The following is a 15041-nucleotide window of genomic DNA, read 5'->3' as shown; positions in this document are numbered from 1 at the left end:
CTCATTAATATAGATAAAAGAATTCTTAATAAAAACATAAACAAAAAGAATATAACAATATGCAAAAAGAATTATATACCATGTAAAAACCATGTAATGTTAATACCATGTAATGTGAAATTTATTCCATGAATGCAAAGCTGGTCCATATTCAAAAACCAATTGAATATAATAACTTTCACCATAATAACTAAAGGAGAAAAATCACATGATCTTGTCAGAGAAATCCTCTGACAAAATTCAGCATCCATTCATTACCAGTGAACTCAGAAAGTGAGAATGGCAGCGAGCAGCACCCAGCCCGCTCCAGCCTGCAGCTGCTAGCACCCAGCACCCAGCCCGCTCCAGCCTGCAGCTGCTAGCACCCAGCACCCAGCCCGCTCCAGCCTGCAACTGCCTTGCACCCAGCACCTAGCCCGCTCCAGCCTGCAGCTGCCTTGCACATGCCCTGGAAGGCTGAGGGCTTTGCCCTGCCTGGAGCAGGATGGCACACCTGCTTTCAACAGTCGTACTCAAGTAACGCTGAATATTCTAGCCCATGCAATAAACCACTTTTCTTCTTGAAAATAAAAGGCATAAAATAAAAGGTGTTGATCTGCAGGTCAAGACCTATAGACAAATGGAATAGAATAGGGCCCAGAAATAAGCCCTTGAATATAAGGTCAAATGATTTCTGACAAGGGTGCTAAGGCCATTCAGTAAGGAATGGACAGTCCTTTCAATGAATGGTATACAGAAACTGGAAATGTACATGCAAGAGTGAAGTTGGACCCCTACCTAAAACTACTCACAAAAATTAACTCAAAATGGACCAAAGACCTAAATGTAAGATCTTTAAAAAATTAAACTCTTTAAAAAATAAGCCAAAAGCTTCATGATATTGGATTTGGCAATGATTTATTGCGTATGATATCAAATGCATAGACAAGAAAAGAAGAAAAAGAAAATGTAAAAAAATCATGAAAATTTTTAAATTTTGTAGACTTTTGAGATACTATCATCAGAACAAAAGTGCAACACACAGAACAGGATGGGGGAGCATCTGCAAATCCCATAAAGAACTCCTAAGTTTAACAATAAAAATCTCTTTAACCTAACGAAACAGGTATAGGACTCATGCTGAACACTACCAAATCCTAATGAAAGAAATCAATGACAACCTAAAGAAATGGAAAGATACTCCCTGTTCAGCAACTGGAAAACCCAGCCTAATAAAGACATTAATTCTCCCAAACCAAATAAGTCTGATTCCGAGACTTTATTCAGTACAACTACAGGAATCAAGACTGTGTGGCACTCACAGAGAAAGGGACAGACACATACACGAAACTGAAACAGACCCACACAAATAGGCCCGAGTGACTTTGCAAAGGTGCAAAGCTATTCAAAGGAAGAAATACAGCCTTCTTAACACACAGAGCTGGAGCCACTGACACATGCCCAGGTAGAAGGGAGGGAAGGGCAAGGGCCTCACCTAAACCTTGTACTCTGTACAAAATCCAACTCAAAATGGACCATCGATGCACATGTAAAATATAAAACAATGTAACTTTTAAGGGAAAAAAATGAAGAAAACAGTACAGGATACAAAAGCTCAATCCACAAAAGGAAAAAGTGAGAAACTGAACTTGATCAAAAATAAAATATCTGTTCTGTGAAACAGGATGAAAAGCAAGCTATTGATAAGGACAGAGTATCTGCAAACTCTGTATCCAACAAGGCCCCAGCCCCCAGAATATATAAGGGACCCTAAAACTCTAGTGAAAGAGTACTCAAAGAGCATATGAGCAAGACATGAAGAGTCATTTCACTAAAGAAAATGCACGCAGCAGACAAGCAGGAAAAGATCTCAACATTAAGATCTGCAAGAAATGCAGATGAGAGCCATGACGACATATCAGCAGACACCTGTCAGAACCATGAAGACAAAGCATGGTGCCACACCAGCCTGGCAAGCACACGGGAAGACTAGACTGTTCACACACTGCTGGAAGGGATGTGAAAGGCATAGTCCTCAGGGAAAGTTTTAGGTGCTTTTTGCTTTTTGCAGTGCTACGGCTCAAACCCATGGTCTTACACATCCTAGGCAGTCCACTCTCCTGCTGACCACAATCCCAGCCCTGAAGGTTTAGTTTCTTACCTAAACAACTACTGTGCAACATCAGAAGTTCTTGTGCATTTGCCCCAAAGAAATGGACATCTGTTTGCACAAAAACCTGTATGCAATATATAGCAATGGTGTCCATAATAACCCTAGACTGGAAGCCACTCATTGTCCTTCAACAGGGGAAGAGTTAAGCAGACTAGTACATCTGTACCAAACAGTTCTGGAAGAGCTGACACGATAACTTGGGTACCTCCAGAGAATCTGCTTGAGTAAAAATAACCAATTCCAAGAAAGTAATATGGCGTGGTTTTATCTATGTAATGTTCTTGAAATGGCAAAACTTCAGACAGGGCAACAGGCTAGAGGTCGTCAGAGCCGAGCAGGAGGGAGGGCAGGAGCGGGTGTGGCCATCCCGGGACAGCAGCAGCACCTGGGCCAGGGGACGCTGTTTAGGCTGCTGGTCGAGATGCTGATTATAGTTCTACAGGTTGTCACCACTGAGAGGAAGCAGGGAGAAGGCACCTGGGGTCCATCTGAGAGGAAGCAGGGAGATGGCACCTGGGGTCCATCTGAGAGGAAGCAGGGAGATGGCACCTGGGGTCCATCTGAGAGGAAGCAGGGAGAAGGCACCTGGGGTCCATCTGAGAGGAAGCAGGGAGATGGCACCTGAGGTCCATCTGAGAGGAAGCAGGGAGAAGGCACCTGGGGTCCATCTGAGAGGAAGCAGGGAGATGGCACCTGGGGTCCATCTGAGAGGAAGCAGGGAGAAGGCATCTGGGGTCCATCTGAGAGGAAGCAGGGAGAAGGCATCTGGGGTCCATCTGTGATGTCTTATAACTCACATGAATCTACAATTGTCTCAAAATTTAAAAATTAATTTTAAAAATCCAGTTCCCAGATAGGCATAGTGGAGGATGCTGGTAAGCCCAGTTCCTTAGGGGCTGAGGTAGGAGGCCAGCCTGGCTGGTCAACTTAGTGAGGCCTTGTCTTAAACAAAAACAAGGACTGGGACTACAACTCAGTGGTGGAGTAGCTCTGGGTTCAATCCCCAGACCACAAATGGGAAAAGTGGATGTCCACATGCAAAAGAGTGAAGAAAGTCGACCCTGTCTCTCCACCTAATATCTCCCTTCAGTTGCCTCTGTTGCTCTGCCCCCTTGAAAGGGGGGTCTACACTGCATCCTCACTTCTTACCTCCCCCTCACTTTATCCCAGAGTGCCACCAAGACTGCTCTCGTCAAGTCTACCAATGACCTCATTGTGCCAGGTGCAAAGGTCAGCATTCCTCTCCTGTCTTCCTTGACCTTCAGGCAACATCTGACCCAGCGGTCACTTCTCAGAGCTCTCTCCACTCTCCAAGACACAGTGCTCTCCCACGTTGCGCCTGCCCTAGGAGAAGCACCAGACTCCTTTGCTGTTTCCCTCTTTCCTCTGGCCCCAAATTCAGGAATTCCCCCAGGGTGCAGTGCTCTGGCTTCTCTTCTGGTCCACCTGTACTCACTGCCCAGGTGACTTTAAACACCATCCATGTGTCACTGATTTTACATGTACACCCGCAGCCCTCTGTCCCTCTCACATGCCCCTCACCTAGATGAAGCAGCCACTGGAAACTTTACACAGTAGAATGCTCCGGTTCCCCACCACCCTCCAATGAAACAAAACTGGGGAACACTTTGCTCCCAATTCTCCCCTTCTGAGTGAAGGGACCTCTTTCCCCAGGAGCTCAAGCTACGTCAGCAGGGACCCTTCTCTTCCTCTCACATAGTGCACCTGATGCATGAGAAGCAGTGTCTGGTTTAACATTGATAACGCCTTCACAGTCAAGTATCTGAACACTTCTTCCCTCAGATCTGCATATTACTAGTACAATGAACCCACTAAATCATATACACAGAATCATTAGCCAACACTATTTACCTCCTGTCATGCCTTTGAACACAGGTAATCTTTCCCATGCCACTGTTTGAAAATTTAGATAAGTTCCATGACTTTTCTAATTCCTGGGTGATAGAAAGTTCTACGATCACTTCAAGCTGAAAACAATTTTGATTCAGTAATCAAAAATGTCCTGCCCCACCTGGTAATCAAACTGTCTGACACACTACAGGCTGACAGCTGCTTTCCTAAGCTGGCCCGCCACACTTGGCCCCTCTCCATAGAAATGAAGGTATGGCTGCCACGTTCCCCATGCCCAGCATTGTTCCTCCTTCCTCTGCTAGCTTGCGGGTGCTGACCCTGTGCTGCCAAAGCAGGGGTGGGAGAGCAGTGAGGGGCAAGCTCTTCCTGGTGTGGAACTGTCCCGAGATGACCTCATCTCTCTGGCCATCATGAGCAAGCTGCAACTCTCCCACAAAGCACTTCTGCAAGTTCTTCTGAGGCCCTGTTTGACTCCACAGGCAAACTGTCTCTCCTCCTAGTGGACACCCCTACCCTCTGCCACCAGTTCCTCAGCAGCTCACTCTGAGCAGATTCTTTGAGACCCTATCCCTCTGTCCTGGCTGCCCACTGTCCCCTGACTACGGTCAGTGTGAGAGATACTCATCCTTACCAGTTCCATCTCCCCCAACCCCTGCCATGGCCATGCCAGAGTGTAAGTCTCAAGGGACCACAAAGCCCCTCTCACTGGTTTGGGGTGAATGGTAAGCTTTCTCTCTCTAAAGAATTCACTTCAAAATCCTGTACAATCTCCAACAGCTAACCTGAACACTGACAGTGTGGAGCAGAGCCAGTCCCTGCCACCTCTTCTGGTCCTGCACAATACCAGCCTCGCCGCGCACTGCCACCACTGCACCCTGGTGCCTCGGCCAAACATGCAAAGCACATCCTGCGGCACCAGCATCTGGCTTCCAGCCCTCACCAGGCCCTGCTTTCCCAGGCCCTTGACCCGTCACTCTCCACGGCTCACCCTCCTTCGTTCCCACAAAGCACTGCCATTATCTGGACCCTTACACATCTAGCACCTCCTGCTTGCCAAGGTACACACAGTACCAGTGCCCATGGGCCCTATGGAAATATGGACTGGATGAAACCTCTGTGGCCTTCATGGCCAGTGCCTTCTGCCCAGGTCTGGTTCCCCAGTGGACACTGAAGGCTTTGAAGACCACCTTCCATTTGGTTGGGTCTGGCAAGAACACGGGCAGCTTAGAGCTATAGTTAGGGTCTCTGCCTTGTGGAAAATGCCCCTCAACTGGTAAAAGGAAGATAAGAGCCATGCTTCTCACTAGTGCCTTTGTCCCTGTTGCTCACTCCCTTGGCCAAACAGAGCCTGTCGTCAGATAGGACCCTTGCTCAATAATGAATCTGGTTCAGCAGAACCTGGGCCAGCTCTCCCTTAATTCACCTGCCATCTGTCTCTTTCAAGTCCAACAAGCACTTGGGCCCAAAACCCAGCCCAAGGTCAGCCTGGGTCACCCACAGAAGAGCGGAAGGCTCCACTCTCTCCCTTCCCTCCTGCCCATAAGTAATCATGGACACAACTGTGAGAAGCTGTGGAGGGAGTCACAGGGTCCCAGGCACATGTGGTTGAGGCCCACCCTCAAAATGCACAGGTGACAGACTCTAGTGACACCATCTTATGCAGCAGCACCCCACCCCTACTCCCAAAAGCACCTGAGCAGAACACAACCTCTGCCATCCAAAACTAAGACTCTACCAGCCGCACGCTCCCAGATTCCTGGCTAACAGGCAACTTCCTTCTCTACCTCCCAAAGCCCCAAGATGCTGGTTTAATTGTTCTCATGCCCTAGCAGCCCACAGGACTTCAACAGGAGGAATGTAAAGTAGCAGGGGAATCTTCATATAAAAGAGATTTGCTCAAGAGTCAGTTGCAGTCCACCAAGAATTACAGGTAGAGGGAGGTGGAAATGAGATGCATCTCCAGTTAAACCCAAGGGCCTCAACCTGGACTTCCATCATGGTCACTAAACCTAGATTTCCCTGAATTGCTGAGACCGGCTGGCTTCATGAGAGTGAGGAAACAAGAGGAAGCAGCACCAGAAGAGCTAGCAGTGAAGGGAATGAACGTGCAAGACCCCAGCCTCAACCCCAGGACCTCCAGTATGACCAAGGAGGTTTCCCTGGGCCTTAGCTCAGCACCACCTCAAAGCCTCCCATGCTCCCACCATCTTCACTAGTCTGGACCCCAATAAGAGCCCCAGAGCTCACTGACCCTTGACTCCACCCAGAAGACCCCACAGGTGTGGTATGGCCAGTGGGTGCCAGTCAGCTGCCTGCAGGCCTGACTTGGGCAAGTTAGGCAATGACCCTGTCTATCACCTGTACAAGGAGTCAGTAGGCATGCGGTACCTCCCAGGCTCGATGTGGTGCAGGCCTGCAGTGAGTCCTGACTGCTGTGCTGCTCATCCTTACCATCAGTGGCAGCAGCATTTTTCCTGCAACAGTCTCTTTTGACCTCCACCACCCAGCCCACAGTCTCACCTCACAGAGGGACTTGAGGACGACCTAGGTCAACCTAGGTCAAGAGCTTGAGTTGAGACTGACTGCGGAACCCTTTGATGCACCATCTGGACAAAGGGCTCTGTGTCTTATTCCAGGGTTGGGGAAGGGCCAAAGGTGGTACAGAGGCTCTTAGTTGGAAGTGTCCCCAAATGGAACCCCCAGAGGAACCAACCCAGAAGCTCTGGAGCCCACCCCAGGCATAGGGCCAAGACACAACTCACATTGTAGAGGATGTCGGTCCAGCCCTCCATGGTGATACACTGGAACACTGTCAAGATGGCAAACAGGATGTTATCAAAGTTGGTGATACCAAAGTTGGGTCCTGGCCAATACTCCCGGCACTCAGTGTCACCCTCACACAGCCGGGCAGGGGCCTCCTTGCCACAGGGAAAGTCACCCACAGGATCTGCATCTGTGAGGGGGAGAATGAAGCAGACCCTAAGCTCAGAAACACAAAGCTCTCCAACCCCCTCTGGGATTCTTGGACTCAGGAGAACTCACTGCAGGCATCAGGAACCTGGTACCTCCAGATACTCTTCATTGACGGCCCACCAGTCCTTGCACCTACACCAGGTCTCTCCTCCCACTTTCCATGTGGATCCTCCTGAGTTCAGGACCCACCCTCTGAAGACCTCTGGTCAGCTTCTCCCTCTCTCTAGAAACCTGCCCGTTATCATTTAAACATGCTCAGAATCCCATTCATCTTAACATCAAAACCAACAAACTCCTACCTTCCAGTTCCTCCTACCACTACCACCCTGATTTCTCCTCTCCCTCACAGTCAAACCACAGAAGTCTTCTAACATGCAGATTCGACAGTCACTCTGCAACCAGCAAGGCCATGGGTTAGTAAGAAGCTGGACTCAGTCACCGTGCAGTCCTAGACCTGCATACAGGATAACTGAGAGTCAGCTCAACATAGGCCCAGAGGGAAACTGGAGGCAGTGCATCTATGCACTGGCCCCTAGAGTGAGGAGTGGGCAGCAAAAGACCACTAGAGAGATGTTAAAGAAAACATCACAGCTGGGATGTAGTTCAGTAGTAGAATGCTTACCTAGCATGCATGAAACCCTGGGTTCAATTCCCAGTACCAAAAAACTCCCAAGACAGAAAAACAACAATAAAAAAAATTGCTAACCTCTGGGATAAGATGGTAAGCAGAATATGGTATGGGGTGCTTACCCTTTTCTCCCAAAATTCCAGTGACAAGATAGAAGAAAATTTTATGAAAATGTGTAACGACATATGAAAATCCCTCCTATCGACATAGGAGAAAATCTGAGGCACTGCTGGAATGGAAAGCGAGTCCTCCCAGGGTCAGACTGCAAAGCTGACCATGCAGTTTATCTCCCTTCCAGATATCTAGACGGATTTCATAAGGACCGTATCACCTATCTTTGCACACAACTGCATTGTGTGTGAATTATGACTGTTTCAGTTTATCTCTCCCTTCCAGATATCGAGATGGATTGTATAAGGACAGTATCACCTGTCTTTGTACACAACTGCATTGTGTGTGAATTATGACCGTTCTACTTTATCTCTCCCTTCCAGATATCGAGATGGATTTCATAAGGACAGTATCACCTGTCTTTGCACACAACTGCATTGTGTATGAATTATGACTGTTCCAGTTTATCTCTCCCTTCCAGATATCTAGATGGATTGTATAAGGACAGTATCACCTGTCTTTGCACACAACTGCATTGTGTGAATTATGACTGTTTCAGTTTATCTCTCCCTTCCAGATATCTAGATGGATTTCATAAGGACAGTATCACCTGTCTTTGCACACAACTGCATTGTGTGTGAATTATGAGTGTTTCAGTTTATCTCTCCCTTCCAGATATCTAGATGGATTTCATAAAGACAGTATCACCTGTCTTTGCGCACAACTGCATTGTGTGAATCATGACTGTTCCACTTTATCTCTCCCTTCCAGATATCTAGATGGATTGTATAAGGACAGTATCACCTGTCTTTGCGCACAACTGCATTGTGTGAATCATGACTGTTCCACTTTATCTCTCCCTTCCAGATATCTAGATGGATTGTATAAGGACAGTATCACCTGTCTTTGCGCACAACTGCATTGTGTGAATCATGACTGTTTCAGTTTATCTCCCTTCCAGATATCTAGATGGATTGTATAAGGACAGTATCACCTGTCTTTGCGCACAACTGCATTGTGTGAATCATGACTGCTTCTTCCTGTCCCACTTGACAGTCTCTCTCCTTTGTCTTCTGCCCTGGTCACACCTGCCAATGCCATGCAGACCAGCTGTGCCCTTGTTTTGATCCTGACCTTAAAGGAAAAGCTCTCACAATGAAATTCAATTTTGCAGGGAATTTAAGAAAAGACTCTTTCATTTCCAGTTTTGATAGGTTATTTTTGTTTTGTTTTTTCTTTTTTCTTTTTTTAGTCATGAATAATTTGGGGGTTGGAGATGTGGCTCAGCAGTAGAGTGTATGACTAGCGTGTACAAGGCCCTAGATTTGATACCTATACCAGAAAAAATCATGAATAAATCAAATTAAGATCTAAGAAATGATCGTATGGGTTTTCTCCTTTAATGTGTTCAGAGCTCTAAACTCAACTTTACTGTCTTCCTTCTTTCTCTTACACTCGAGAAGAAAATCTTGTAGCTTTACCTACAAGTACCCAGAATGTGGCCCATTCCAACCACCTCTACCAAACACCTGGCCCTGGCCGCTGCCGTCTCCTCCAGGATCGAGATCTTCTCCCACTGGATCCTGTTTCAGCCTCGGTCCCCCACTCCCAGCAGTCACAAGAACAGAAGGTACTATACCTTTCCCAAGCCTTCCCCTGTCTCCCCACAGCTCTCAAGACAAGACTCAAGACCCAGCCATGGCGGAAACCACATGATTCCTCACTGTCCTCGCTGTTCCCACTTGGGGCTTTTACATTTGCTACTTCTTGTAACTGAAGATCCTTGGCCAAGTAGCTGCCATACATCTCTGCCTCTCACATATTCAGAGCTCTGTTCAACTGTCACCGTAGCAAGAGGCCGCCCCTGGCTACCTTCTATAGAGCTGACACGAAATTATTCTATTTCAAATACATCTTTGTTTCCTTCTAGAATTTGCTACAATCTGTATTATTTTGTTTTTGTTTACCAGGTTGTTGTCTTCTCTCTCACTAATCTGGCATCTATCAGTTCTCTCTAGCACCCACAGTGGTGCCTGTTTCCTGGAAGGTCATTCTGTGGTCCTCAACTGAGCCAAGGATGATGCAAGACCTCACCTGTGATGTTGGGGAAACAGGCTTTGTGGAATTTTCCCATGTAGAACTCGAGGCCAATGATGGCAAACATGAGGATGGCAAAGAAGAGCAGCAGCCCAATCTGTAGCAGTGGAACCATGGCCTTCATGATGGACTTGAGCACCACCTGCAAACCTGGACCAGAGCAGGGTAGATCAGAGAGCAAAGCAGGCAGAGCAGGGCAGGGACCAGGGTGGGGGCAGAACAGCAAAAATCCAGGGAGGGCAAGGCTGAGAGGCCTGGGGTGAAAGGTTGAGCATTAACTGTTGATGGGGCCAAAGAAGATAGCCATGGCCTCAAAATAGGGGACAGAGCAGGGAAGGCTGGAGGAAGAGGACTTTATAGAGTGAGGAGGAGGATATTAGTACTCACATGGGGCAGAGTGAAAGTTCATAGGGAGAGGTAGACTAAGGAGTGTCTCAAAGGGGGAGGAACAGAATGAAGGGGTGTCAGAGTATGAACTCCAAGGATCCAGAAAAAACAAGAATCCTAGAAAGAAAGAGCAAAGAATTCTGGGAGCTAAGAGCAGGCAATCCTTGGAGAGAAGAGCAGGGGGTCCTGAAAGGAAGGAGCAGGAATCCTCAGAAGGAAGAGCAAAGACTGATGGGAGGTAAGAGCAGAGGACCCAGGGAGGAAAGAGCAGGGGGACCTGATAGGAAAGAGCAGGAATCCTCAGAAGGAAGAGCAAAGACTGATGGGAGGTAAGAGCAGAGGATCCTGGGAGGAAAGAGCAGGGGGCCTTGACAGGAAGGAGCAGGAATCCTCAGAAGGAAGAGCAAAGACTGATGGGAGGTAAGAGCAGAGGATCCTGGGAGGAAAGAGCAGGGGTCCTTACAGGAAGAAGCAGGAATCCTCAGAAGGAAGAGCAAAGACTGATGGGAGGTAAGAGCAGAGGATCCTGGGAGGAAAGAGCAGGGGGCCTTGACAGGAAGGAGCAGGAATCCTCAGAAGGAAGAGCAAAGACTGAAGGGAGTAAGAGCAGAGGATCCTGGGAGGAAAGAGCAGGGGTCCTGACAGGAAGGAGCAGGAATCCTCAGAAGGAAGAGCAAAGACTGATGGGAGGTAAGAGCAGAGGATCCAAGGAGGAAAGAGCAGGGGGCCTTGACAGGAAGGAGCAGGAATCCTCAGAAGGAAGAGCAAAGACTGATGGGAGGTAAGAGCAGAGGATCCTGGGAGTAAAGAGCAGGGGGTCCTGACAGGAAGGAGCAGGAATCCTCAGAAGGAAGAGCAAAGACTGATGGGAGGTAAGAGCAGAGGATCCAAGGAGGAAAGAGCAGGGGGTCCTTACAGGAAGGAGCAGGAATCCTTGGAAGAGCAAAGACTGATGGGAGGTAAGAGCAGAGGATCCTGGGAGGAAAGAGCAGGGGGCCTTGACAGGAAGGAGCAGGAATCCTCAGAAGGAAGAGCAAAGACTGATGGGAGGTAAGAGCAGAGGATCCAAGGAGGAAAGAGCAGGGGGTCCTTACAGGAAGGAGCAGGAATCCTTGGAAGAGCAAAGACTGATGGGAGGTAAGAGCAGAGGATCCTGGGAGGAAAGAGCAGGGGGCCTTGACAGGAAGGAGCAGGAATCCTCAGAAGGAAGAGCAAAGACTGATGAGAGGTAAGAGCAGAGGATCCAAGGAGGAAAGAGCAGGGGGTCCTTACAGGAAGGAGCAGGAATCCTTGGAAGAGCAAAGACTGATGAGAGGTAAGAGCAGAGGATCCTGGGAAGAAAGAGTAGGGGGTCCTGACAGGAAGGAGCAGGAATCCTCAGAAGGAAGAGCAAAGACTGATGGGATGTAAGAGCAGAGGATCCTGGGAGGACAGAGCAGGGGGTCCTGACAGGAAGGAGCAGGAATCCTCAGAAGGAAGAGCAAAGACTGATGGGAGGTAAGAACAGAGGCTCCAAGGAGGAAAGAGCAGGGGGTCCTGACAGGAAGGAGCAGGAATCCTTAGAAGGAAAAGCAAAGACTGATGGGAGGTAAGAGCAGAGGATCCTGGTGGAGGGAAGAGCAGGGGGTCCTGACAGGAAGGAGCAGGAATCCTTGGAAGAGCAAAGACTGCTGGGAGGTAAGAGAGGAGGACTTTGGGATGGAAGTATAAGGGATCCTAGGAATGAAGAGCAGAGAATCCTGGGAGGTAAGAGCATAGGATTCTGTGAGAGAAGGCAGGGGATCCTGGAAGGAAAAAGCAGAGGATATTTAGAGGAAGAACAGGAACCCTAAGGAGGAAGAATGAAGAATATTGAGAGCTAAGAGTAGGGGATTCTGGGAGGGAAGAGCAGTGGCTTCCTAGAAGGCACAGCAGGGATTCCTAGAGGAATGTATAGGAAATCATGGGAAAGAATCACAGGGCATCCTACAAAGGCAGTAAGGAAGTTCTTAATTGTCCAAACTCTTTATGGAAAAGGGGGAAGGTCCACTCTCCTCCAAAAATGGAAAGTGTGTTTCCTCTGGCCGTAGAGTATGAGTGAATTCAGGCCAGAAAAAGTAAGCAGAGGAGGCTGTAACCCCATGACTTCTCACCTTTCCAGCATGGCCCCAGCTCTTGAGTATAGGCCAGAGCCTGTGCCTATTTTATACAGAACAGGGAGCTATCCAATGACCTTCCTGCAACGGTCTCAGGAATACAGAACTAGGTCCCTGCCCAACCAGGCTCTTTAGTAAACCTAAAGGCAAGCTTCCACTAGACTGGGGAACAGAGGCCAGGGTAGTCACTGGCTCACCAGATCCCCTGGTCACCCTCCTGCCCAAGCATATCTCATGTCCAGTCTCAGTCCCCCAAGGCCTAGTCAAGCTTATCTAACTTAGGTTGCGCTTTGCAGCCTTTGGGTATTTTCCCACGCATCCTGCCCCACACCATTGGTCAATCTTTCATCTGTTCTTCAACCCCCGAGAATGAAGCAGGGCTCGAAATAGCTCCATTGTGTGAGTAGGAACCAAGCTTCCATCTCGGGCAGCCAAGTCAGAGCACAGTAACAGGGTCACTCTCTTGGATTTTGTGGAGAATAGCCTGGAAAAGGCTTGTTCCTCCCTTCCTCCTGCCTGGTTCCCTGGGGTCAAAAATGGCAAGCTTATGGAATGGGGGTTTAGCTAAGTGGCAGAGCGTGTACTTAGCATGCTCATGGCTCTGGGTTCAATCCCCAGCTCCAAAAAATATGGTGGGGGTACAGGGCAAGCTCAGAGTCACCAAGGTCCAATAATCACAGTCAGGGGCTTAATTGTGACCATGACTATGGTGAAAAGGAGGGGAAGCGGTTGGTATTCCAGACAGGCTCGGGCCTGACAGTCAGCTGGACTCACTTGGAATCCCAGACACCAGCTTCAGAGGCCTCAGCACACGCACAGCCCTCAGTGTTCGCAGGTCGAAGTCAGTTCCAGCTGTGGCAAGGATCCTGGCAGGAAAAAGGAGAAGGGAAGGGGTTCCACATTGAGTCTGGGAGGAAGCATACTCCTGTGTCCTTTCTCCCAAGGGCAGTGATAGATTCTGCCTGTGCTCACCACTGTCCAGCCACAGGCCAGTGTGGGACCAGAGGCTCGCCTGGAATCCCAAAGCCCTCACTCGATACGCTGGCAATGACTCCCACCTGCATCACCATCCCTCTGGTTCAGAGGCACTTTGAACGGATACTCGGTCACTGGCCAGGCAGTGAACCTGTCCTCCAATTGAGTCTGAGCCTGCACAATAACCAAAATCCAACCCAACTGCACTTCAGACTGCCTCACAAAAGGTGGCAGTGAGTGTAACTGGAACAGAGTGGAGCCTGAAGGACTCCTGCACCAGCACACATACCACCTTCCTTCACCTCATCTCAGAAGAGCAGGGAAGGGGAAGTGGAGTAGAGGGTTCAGAGAATTCAGAAAAACCCTTGTGGAAAGAAACATGTCTGTTTTAAAAATAAGTCAGTAGCAGAGCACGGGGCTACACTCAGCATGAAGTGAACCACTGTTACACTCACACCCAGAGGAGCAGCATCTAACAGAAATATCTCCAGGCTCAAAGGGAGGCCTTAGCTCTCCCTGAAGGATGAATAAACAGGTAGCTTTACTGACAACCTGTCCACAGTCACGCTGAAGTGAAAAGGAGATAGGCTCCTGCTTGGCTATTGTACTTAGAAGATCCAGTCCTGGCAACATAGAGGATAATTCTGTCTGATAGTCATCTTTCTGGGGACAGAGGCCCATAAATCAAGCTCCCAAGGTTCAAGATCACTGCCTCAGGATTAGAATGCATCACCTTACAGACACTGTTGACCACCTGAAAAGTTATATGAATGACATGGACCCTCAACTTCTGCCAGCTCCACAGATGTAAGGGACACTGTGCACAATCAGCTTTTTCATGTTCTCAGAAGGTCCAACTCAAGTCAGCAAACACAGGAGACAACAGAAAGAGAATCTGTGTATTCATTAAAAAGCTGAAGAGGAAACTGCCTTCTACAAGTACAAGAAGAAAACAGGAACACACTACAACACACACTCCTTGTGATTCCGAATTTCTAGAAAGACTGAAAGCACTTCTCCAAAGGGTGACTCATCAGCACCTTTCCTAGACACACAGAAGATAAAGATTCCTAAAGATCTGACTTGAAGTTCAACAATATGAAAATAGTCAAACTCACTTTCTGGTATTCCATGTGCAGAAGAATAATCTATTAGGAATGGAGAAAAGATCTCAGATAAGCATTCAAAGTTCAGATTATTTCCCAAAAATTATTATGCAATATTTAGTTCAATCCACATGCTGTTTGGTGAATTTGGAAACTTTTTACTCAACTGGAGTCTGATGTCCTAGGTCATGGGTTTCTATGGTTTCTGCAATTTTTACTTTATTCTACTGCCCAACTATGATATTCCTGGATTGATGGAGAAGGCTAAAAGTGCTAACCAAAAAATCCTGTTTGGGAATTTATTGATCTTATATCATTGATCAATGTCAATTACCACAAGAATGAGATCTATTATGATCATAACTTAAGAGGCACATAACTTCATTCAAGCTAAAAATAGAGAAGCATAGGATCAAAATGAAAAGTTGAAATCTTTATTCTTTTAAGGAAATGAAATTGAGTATTTTTTAAAAGAAAAAATAAAAACCATTGTGAAGCAATGTCAGCAAGATGGCTAGAGTTTCCTGTACCCCACAAAAAAAGGGACCACAAATATAAACAACTACCTCTGACTGGAGTGAGTGAAGGACGCTGGAGAACAGCAG

General features: G+C 47.8%; 1 protein-coding gene across 1 annotated transcript in view; it reads right to left on the bottom strand.

Moving 5' to 3' along the window:
• Window positions 1-15041, bottom strand: part of CACNA1B (calcium voltage-gated channel subunit alpha1 B) — a 192163-nt gene that overhangs the window by 138694 nt on the left and 38428 nt on the right. Inside the window, exons 4-6 of the mRNA XM_079112735.1 lie at window positions 13130-13221; window positions 9831-9983; window positions 6787-6977 (exon numbers count right to left, since the gene is read on the bottom strand). Coding sequence (XP_078968861.1) covers window positions 6787-6977; window positions 9831-9983; window positions 13130-13221 — 436 coding nt within the window. The remainder of the gene's footprint in view (window positions 1-6786; window positions 6978-9830; window positions 9984-13129; window positions 13222-15041) is intronic.

The sequence above is a fragment of the Sciurus vulgaris genome, assembly GCF_902686455.1.
Source record: "Sciurus vulgaris genome assembly, chromosome: 15".
NCBI classification, from domain to species: Eukaryota; Metazoa; Chordata; class Mammalia; order Rodentia; family Sciuridae; genus Sciurus; species Sciurus vulgaris.
The sequence above is the reverse complement of the archived record's forward strand: the minus strand, read 5'-3'. Positions and strand labels throughout refer to the sequence as shown.